We start from the raw sequence: 10,116 nt of genomic DNA, 5'->3' as shown, positions 1-10,116 counted from the left end.
TACAGAAATATAACTGCACAAGCATGAAAGTAAGATTTATCTATACGTACAAAGAGACAGACGAACACACACACACACAGATATGTATGTATGTATGTACACACACACATATATATATACACATATATATGTATATAGATATATGGCTTGGAAATAAAGCTGAAACCGGTCATGACCTACAATCAGTCCCATTTTTTCACATGTGATGATATGTAAGTATATATATATATATATATATATATATATATATATATATATATATATATATATATATATATATATATATATACATATAAAGTATTATATGTGTAATTAATTCGTGAGCTTAATTCCAGCCTTAATTACCATAAGGTGACTAAATTACCCTTAACTGGCTGAACGAGTAAGTAAGGAAACAGCTTTACTTCGTTTTACTCTTGTATAAAATAAGTATTGAAAACCAATTTTCCGCCTGGCTGAGAAAACTGAACAGGTATATTTCAATGCTATTATTATTATTATTATTATTATTATTATTATTATTACGTAACTGAACGAACTCCACTATGAAGCAAGCAAGGCCATGAACTGATTGTCCCTAATAAAAAATAGGAAAAAACCGTTATAACAGAAAATGAAAAAAAGTTGCGTCATTTTAATTTACGTTAAAAAATTTTTCTTGTGAAAGTGCGTAACGCAAATTACAAAGAAATGTGAATTACATTTTCACGATTGACAACTTGGTAGACATGGGCGTACACACACACACACACACACACACACACACACACACACACACACACACACACACACACACACACATATATATATATATATATATATATATATATATATATATATATATATATATATATATATATATATATATATATATATATATATATATATATATATATATATATATCACGTCTGAATTCCTGATAAAAGTTATGCACATATATGCACACATATACAAATATATATACACATGTATTGCTATTCACCAAATATATATATATATATATATATATATATATATATATATATATATATATATATATATATATATATATATATATTTATATTTATATATATATATATATATATGTGTGTGTGTATAAAGCAAGCATTTGTTAATGGATGCGCATGAAAAAATCATGCATAAAAATAACTAATGGTGTCATCAATACAACATTGAGAAACAGTTCAAGATGACAAAGAAAAAAAAAAAATACTCTGCATCGTCATAACAAAACCACCTTCTTATCTGAAGGCAGATCCCATGACTTGGGCATCGAGGGAGATAAGAATACAAAACCTCTCAGCGATTAGATAAAAGAAGTCTTGTGACAGTGGCGGGCCCACGAAAAACCTGACCCCGTTATGACGAACTAACCAATGTACTTTTTTGGGGGGGAGGGCCGTCACTGACCTACAACCTAAAAAGATCCATTTTCCTCTCATATCGCGTATTTGGAAATTCTACGAAAGAGAACGACCCCAACGGATGTCCAGCCGAGAAACAAACCTTCCCTTTCGATCAATACATTCCTGGCAGTGTCTTACGGGAGGTAACATCAGATACACACACACACACACACACACACACACACTCATTCAAACTTCGTCACCCTTTGCGATTACCGACTGACAACACCCGAGCAACAGTTGTCAGAGCGGCGGCACCACGGACACATCACACACACTTCATTCGACCTAGGGTCCTGATTCGACCGCGCCCCAGGCCACTACCGGAAGGATCGTCAACAACTCCGAGAAAGGAGGAGGTTATCTGTAAGGCGGATATACAGTAGTATCCTTCTGGCAGCCATGGGGAAAGAACGCGTCCAGGGTTTGCTGTTGTTCATGGCGTTTGTTCTCGCGCTTTCCTTCACGGTGCTGGTCACCCGTACAGTGTATCCAAGAGGAACGCGAGTAGAATGCAAAGGTAAGCATGCATATATATTTGTATAATATATATACATATATATATATATATATATATATATATATATATATATATATATATATATATATATATATATATATATATATATATATATATATATATATATATATATATATATATATATATATATATATATATATATATATATATATATATATATATATATTCACTCTTCGTTCATGCTCCCTTTGCAAACTTCACGCAGTTACGTTTCCTCACCCATCCCTCTAACACACTTGCAACTTTTACTGGAAAAGCGACAAGAAGTCTTTTCAATCTGTCCGTGTGATTCATTCTCAATCAATTCTCCTTTATCTAATTTCTTTTGTTATTCTCTTGTCGCATCTTCTTTCCCCCCCCCCCACCATGTTTACTAATTTCAATACCATCGTCATAATTTCCTTGCCACTTTTTATGCATTCATTTATTTCATAAATTCCTTGATATGCTTTTGGTAACACTTCGTATATGTGTTCTTGGCTGAAATATCTTTAGTCTTCTGTAAAAGAAAATATTGAGATGGCTTTGTCTGTCCGTCCGCACTTTTTCTGTCCGCCCTCAGATCTTAAAAACTACTGAGGCTAGAGGGCTGCAAATTGGTATGTTGATCATCCACCCTCCAATCATCAAACATACCAAATTGCAGCCCTCTAGTCTCAGTAATTTTCATTTTATTTAAGGTTAAAGTTAGCCATGATCGTGCATCTGGTACCACCGCTATAGGTGCCAACAACACAGGCCACCACCGGCTGTGGCTGAAAGTTTCATGGGCCGTGGCCGAGAGTCACATACAGCATTATATGCTGTACAGAAGACTCGACTGCTCAAACTTTGGCGTATTTTTTACCTGTTTTCTTCTGTTGTCAATAAACGTCTCAAAAGATCTGAAGAAAGTCGGGTGACATAAAATTAAGCCCTGTGAAAACAGTTGAAAATTAAAAGCATGTATTACTTAGCCACGGATGACTGCTAACGCCGTTTGATCGAAAAATAAATAGGTACCTGAGATTTTGAATTTTCCAGGTTAACATAATTTACAACAAAACATCCAGCAAGTGTTATTAAAGAAATCGTTATGGAATTCTCATCAAATATACGTATATGTATGTATGGATTAAAAGTATGCAAACGTAAAAGCGTATGCATGTATATGCACAAACACACACACACACACACATATATATATGTGTATGTACAGTATATATATATATATATATATATATATATATATATATATATATATATATATATATATATAGTATATTTATATATATACATATATATTTATACATATCATACATATACATATATATATCATATATATATATATATATATATATATATATATATATATATATATACATATACACACAACGTATATATAACTGAGCTTGCTTTAGACATGTAGACGCATTTGCAAATAAGCTTGCTGTAAAGGAAAAAGGTCTGAGATAAAGTTCCTTGAGCCACCAAGGCTTTTCGATATCTCGATGGACCTACAAGTAAAAGAGGACAGACAGCAGATGATTGCAAATGATACACAATTAGTAAAAGATAATACAGAGTAGCTACGGACACTTTGAAATTTTCGAAGCGTTTGCAAAAAGGGGGAAGCTGAAATTAAATGGTCACTGGAGTAGAGCTGATAACGATGGAAGGATGTCCGGAATTTCGGTTAATGAATACAAGTTTGGATGCTGGAGGAACGAATAGGTGAATCAAAGAATGGATGAATCACCGAAAAAGAATAGGTGAATCAAAGAGTAGACGAATCACCGGAAAACTGAATTAATAAATAGGTGAAGTGAGGAAGGTAGCAGGGTTTTGCTACCAAAGGTTTGGAAGAGAAGAGTTTTCAGGAGCAAAAGTTTAGATGTAGGAAGAGACCGTTGAGCCAAGCCTCCCTTATGGAAGCAATGTGTGGAGGGTTAAATGAAAGAAAATGGTGGAAGCCACTGGAATATATTGTCTGTATACTACGGAATGGGAAAGGTGAAAAAAGGACGAGAAATGACGGTAAGACAGAGTTATAAAAGTGATTAAGATAAGCGAAAAGGCGGAACAGTGTTCAAGATGGCTTGTTGGTGACAGGGTGTGCGATTAGGATGTTTTGGTATGCAAGAACAGAAGAGACCACGAGGACTGACTGCATGGCAGAGAGGAGACGCCGCAACAGCAGGACCAAAGGATCTTCATAATCAGGAAGACTGAGAGCGTGAGACAAATAAAAGTGGATGATACTGTGTCTGTACGGGTCCGCGAGTTACTGATAAGCCTCTGGTATCAGTACATGAAAAGGCTGTTGGTATGCAAGTTCATTGCAAAGAGATTCGATATTATTAGAACGAATGATGAATGTAACAGTAAACCGTTAACACATTTCATGTCTGAAGTCACTCCCTATTAGGTTACGGGGTTATTATATATATATATATATATATATATATATATATATATATATATATATATATATATATATATATATATATATATATATATATATATATATATATATATATATTACTGGTACACCCATACGTTAGTGTGAACAATTTGAGAGAAGAGAGAGAGAGAGAGAGAGAGAGAGAGAGAGAGAGAGAGAGAGAGAGAGAGAGAGAGAGAGAGGAACCCCGTGAAACCTAATCACCTGAAAAAAATGTATTTCCCAGCACCTAAGGCGATTACGGAGAATTTAAAATCAACGATAAACTTGTACTCAATTTCGGCCCTTCCAGCCGTGAATGGACGCCCAGATTACAAACCATGTCAACGAGAACACTTATTCTGTCTTCTTTCTTTCCCTTGTGACTGCTTTATCAGATAACTCACTCGACATTTCTTTTCGTTTCTTTCAGATAAGGAATCTTGTTTGCCCGGCCTTACTCTTGAGCACATTGAATTTTTGGTGAGTCAGTCCATTTTTCTAATTTTATCTTAATCTCTATCTCTCTCAATCTCAATATATACAAAATTACAAACACTAAACACGCAATTAAAATGCACAGACCCAATACTTTTTTTTCAATTTTGCAAAAACTATTTAAAAAATGAAAACATTTAATTTATAAAAAAAAAAATTCAAAAGGATTTTAATACAAATCTACACTATACCTTTATCCTCCAAGTTTCTGAAATTCTAAAGAGTGAAAATAGTACACACAATATATGTCTTCTTTCATTTTTAGTTTTCTGAAAAGAAAACTATTGTTCCGGCTTTGTTTGTCCGCCCGCACTTTTTTCTTTCCGCACTTTTTCTGTCCGCCCTCAGATCTTAAAAACTACTGAGGCTAGAGGGCTGCAAATTGGTATGTTGATCATCCACCCTCCAATCATCAAACACACCAGGTTGCAGCCCTCGAGCCTCAGTATTTTTTATTTTATTTAAGTTAAAGTTAGCCATAATCGTGCCTCCATCAACGATAAAAGGCCAGGCCACCACCGTGGTTTACGTTTCATGGGCCGCGGCTCATACAGCACTATACCGAGTCCACCGAGAGATAGGTCTCTATTTTCGGTGGCCTTGATTATACGCTGTACAGAAAACTCGATTGCGCCGAAGAAACTTCGGCGCATTTTTTATTGTTAATTTTTTGCTTCTAACTTTCAGAAAGACGAGTCTCTGGTGATCATCGCAGAAAAACACAAGAAGAGCGTCAGGAAACACCACTTGAAGCAATGGCCGACGAACGAGGTCATTATCCTTCTTTTTCGTAACATGGAAATGTAGGAATATAGGAATATAAGATTTAGACCAAAGACCAAGCACTGGGACCTCTGAGGTCATTCAGCGCTGAAAGGAAATTTGAGAGTAAAGGGTTTGAAAGGTGTAACAGGAGGAAAACCTCGCAGCTGCAGTAGGAAACACTTGTTAGGAGAGGGTGAAAAGTAAGATGGAAGAGAGACAATACGAATGGAGGTACAGTAAAAGGAATGAAAGGGGTTGCAGCTAGGGGCCGAAGGGACGCTGCAAAGAACCTTAAGTAATGTCTACAGTGCACCGCGTGAGACACTGAATTGTAAAAACTGTCAGTCTTGAAGCACTGAACAACCTTGCTTCCCCAGCAAGGCGTAGGTTAGCTGTGCTGCCTACAGTGTGCCTTGTATGACAAACTGTAAGCTGTACTAAAACTCCTCAGTGGTGCAATTCTCTGGTCATTTGTTTAATTTGGTTTCTTGTTACTCAGTTGTCCAACTTCTTTACCGTTACTTTGCTCCAAGTTTCATTTCTCACTTGCAAACGAATACAGTAAGTAGGACGATCCCTACAAACCTACAGACCTTATTTTATGATGATGATAACGTTGCTTTATTGTCCTTTCATCTATGATAATTCCTAAACGTATCTTTTATATCGTTCTTTTTCTATTGCCTGAACTACGTATAATTCAGACCTTTCTAAACCTTCATTACTCTCTCTCTCTCTCTCTCTGTAGGCAAACACAAACTGCTATCGCAACTGTGCTTACTATTTTCTTCTTTATTTCAGGAGTAACAATGGCAATAACTGTTTTTCTTATATACCACTTCATTACATCAGTAAACTAACTGCACACTTTCACTGCAGGAGTGGACGTCAATCATCGAGGCTCTCGGCAACAACGAGTACCCAAAGTACCTGGAACATCACGGACTGATCGTCCAACAGGTCCAGAATGGGTCCTACAACTACTCCTACGGGAACGACGGCACATACCACAGCAAAATGTTCGGTAAGATCCACAGGAACGGGAACAAGGGTCACGCATCGTCCATGTACTTCGAGATGGCCAAGGGGCAAACCGGAGTGCCCTCCCTACATTACGATTCGGGATTCGCCACCCTCAGTCAAATTCACTACGTACAAGGAAGTCGCACCACCCAATGGAAGGGCAAGGAACAAGGGGCGTTCTTCAACCTAAACCCCGACGGGAGTTACACCGTCTTCGCCCTGGCCACTGCGACAATCAAAGGCAGTTCAAAGGTCACATCCAGATCCACCATACAAGTCACGGAGTCAACGTCGTCCATCATGAACGCAACGAGGTACACTGCGCAGTCACACAGCGCAGCAACCACCAACTTCACATCCAACGGCAAAAGCAACGACATGACGAGTGCCTTGAAAATGTTCGTCAAGGTTGCTACGAAGTCCCCTGGTATGACGGACACACCAAACAGTAGTAACAAGACCATGATGATCAGGGGCAATGCGAACGGCGAGTATCCCAGATACGGCCCGGGAGATTATGTGACCAGCTTCAACGCGACCATCTCCGGCTCCGTTCTGAACTCTACGCTGGTGACCTTCACCCAAGGACACACATGGATTAAATTTGGGGCTCTGAGCCCTACTCATTCCTCGACACTCCATCACCTCAGTTTCTTAATCTAAGTTTGGGACCACCCTTACACTTTCCGGCCATTAGCAATAACAGTTGTCTTTATTAACTGTAATCCCAAAGTGTCCTCATTCAACAGTAACAATTGTCTCTATTAACTGGAATCCCAAAGTGTCCTCATTTAGCAATAACAATTTTCTTTATTAACTGGAACCCCAAAGTGTCTTCATTTAGCAGTTACAACTGTCTTTATTGACTGGAATCCCAAAGTGTCCTCATTTAGCAATAACAACTGTCTTTGTTAACTGGAATCCCAAAGTGTCTTCATTTAGTAATAACAATTGTCTTCATTAACTGGAATCCCAAAGTGTCCTCATTTAGTAAAAACAACTGTCTTTATTAACTGGAATCCCAAAGTGCCCTCATTTAGCAATAACAACTGTATTAACTGGAATCCCAAAGTGTCCTCATTTAGCAACAACTGTCTTTATTAACTGGAACCCCAAAGTGCCTTCATTTAGCAATAATAACTGTCTTTATTAACTGGAATCCCAAAGTGTCCTCATTTAGCAATAACAACGTCTTTATTAACAGGAATCCCAAAGTGTCCTCATTTAGCGATAACAACTGTCTTTATTAACTGGAATCCCAAAGTGTCCTCCTTTAGCAATAACAACTGTCTTTATTAACTGGAAACCCCAAGTGTCCTCATTTAGCAATAACAGCTGTCTTTATTAACTGGAACTCCAAAGTGTCTTCATTTAGTGACAAACTAATATCTTATATGATATCTGTGACAAAACACACGAAAGCTCTTGAGTAAATTAAGTCTAGACAATGTTCATCTGAAATTGATGTAATTATCGCATATGCAATACACCAACATCTTGCGTAAGCTCTCTAAACCTAATCTTAAAACTAAAGATTGTTAATAGCAACATCATCACATCCTTAAGACAGTCTAAAGACTATTGTTTCTGCTTTCTGTATAGTAATGCTAATTAATCAAAGCTCAAACAACATAACTCCAACTCTGCAAAAACAACTGACCTTTAGTGCATGTAAAAAAAAAAAAAAAATTCAAAATGTCTAGTTTGTGAAAATCAACCCTAATCTTGGCCACAAAAACACTAAATAACACTGACACCTCGAAGTGAACCCAGCCAACATAAAGCCCTTTCAAAACACCACATTCTGAGTGACTACAGATCCTTACACCAAGGTCAACACAGAAAAAAACCTTCGGTTTGAATTACCAAGTTGCTTCAGAAACTTGGCATCCTGCTACACCAATGCCTTATTTCACCTTAGTCGTTCAAGAGACATCACGTCAACGCCACTCTGTCATTTCACTGTGATTATGTATTTTATGCAAATAATGATTAATCAGATGTCAGAGAGAAATACAATGTGTATTATTGCTCCTTACTGAATCATTATTGAACAATGAAATTTCTTATTGCAATACAGCAGCGTAGAGGCAAGATTTTAATTGCAACATTTGCAGGGAACCAGCCGATTATTATTATTATTATTATTATTATTATTATTATTATTATTATTATTATAAACAATGTCAGTTATGGCCTGCTGCATCAGTGAGGATATATATATATATATATATATATATATATATATATATATATATATATATATATATATATATATATATATATATATATAAATATATATATATTCAAAACTCTTTTCCTACTATACTCTAATTTCCTGAAGGGAACGAGAGTGAGATTAATCCTGTCCCCACCTTCCGTTATTGAAGTCTGTGTAGAATTCAGTTAACCCACCCAGATATTATCACATCTCCAATTCAAAGCGTCAAAGCTCTGGAACATTTCAGAGAATTTAAATTTTCAAACGTAAAAATTCTTCCTCACCAGGAGTAAGAATTACAAAAGTAATATATTAATAAAATTACGTGGGAATTAACTACAGGCCATTTTACTCTAGTTCTCAATTCCCAAACTCTGATGAAAGTAACCATAAAACCATCATCTTTAAGAAAATACTGAGACATTAACTGGAAAGACTACTTATACTAAAATCAAAACTTGTTAGCAAGATACGAGAAAAAATGATAATAATAACAGTAATGAAATACTACGGCCAAAAATACAACCCATAGCAAAAACAACAACATTAATACCAAAAATACTGATAAAGGATATTCGAGAAAAGCACGTAAGCAACAATGAATAGTCGACTTAATCGCTTCTTTAAAAAACCGTAATATGAAACGCTGCAGCAGGTAAGCCTGTGAGGATTTGCTAATTAATCTATCGCATCCATTCCAGCGGATGTACGTATTCACGTGTGTATGTGTGTGTTTATGCATTCTTTTCGACATAAAGCTACTTCCTATACCAGATGAACCCGCTGTCGAGAGAACAGACACAGCACGAATAGCTTCCTATATATATATATATATATATATATATATATATATATATATATATATATATATATATATATACATATACATACATACATATATATATACATACATATATATATTATATGTATATATATATATATATATATATATATATATATATATATATATATATATATATATATATATACATACATACATATACGCACATATATATATATATATATATATATATATATATATATATATATATATATATATATATATATATATATATATCTACTGATCATTTTTACCAGATACGTATGTAATTGTAATAGCCACAATGTCCACTTAACTTCTCGAATTCTCCACGCTTTTGGGATTCTTTTGTCACTACAAAGCCTTAGAAACAAATGCAAGAAATATGAAGTTATTCTGTTGTCCAGTACAGGATTCGA

At 35.6% G+C, this 10,116-nt stretch overlaps 1 protein-coding gene across 1 annotated transcript; it reads left to right on the top strand.

Moving 5' to 3' along the window:
• The first annotated feature begins 1,389 nt into the window (after positions 1-1,389).
• On the top strand, positions 1,390-8,675 carry LOC136841806 (uncharacterized). The gene is made up of 4 exons (XM_067109110.1): positions 1,390-1,927; positions 4,804-4,853; positions 5,556-5,639; positions 6,513-8,675. Exons 1-4 carry the CDS (start codon positions 1,810-1,812, stop codon positions 7,317-7,319), a joined length of 1,059 nt encoding a protein of 352 aa, XP_066965211.1. The 5' UTR covers positions 1,390-1,809; the 3' UTR covers positions 7,320-8,675.
• The last annotated feature ends 1,441 nt before the right edge of the window (positions 8,676-10,116 follow it).

This window comes from Macrobrachium rosenbergii, chromosome 9 (genome assembly GCF_040412425.1).
Source record: "Macrobrachium rosenbergii isolate ZJJX-2024 chromosome 9, ASM4041242v1, whole genome shotgun sequence".
In the NCBI taxonomy this organism is placed as follows: domain Eukaryota; kingdom Metazoa; phylum Arthropoda; class Malacostraca; order Decapoda; family Palaemonidae; genus Macrobrachium; species Macrobrachium rosenbergii.
This window is presented reverse-complemented; position numbering and strand designations above follow the sequence as displayed.

Excerpts from the sequence above, each read along its gene's own strand:
- LOC136841806 (XM_067109110.1), top strand. The coding sequence starts at position 1,810 with ATGGGGAAAGAACGCGTCCAGGGTTTGCTGTTGTTCATGGCGTTTGTT. Across the intron at positions 4,854-5,555 it reads TTGAGCACATTGAATTTTTG|AAAGACGAGTCTCTGGTGAT; the intron begins GTGAGTCAGTCC and ends TCTAACTTTCAG. Across the intron at positions 5,640-6,512 it reads AGCAATGGCCGACGAACGAG|GAGTGGACGTCAATCATCGA; the intron begins GTCATTATCCTT and ends CTTTCACTGCAG.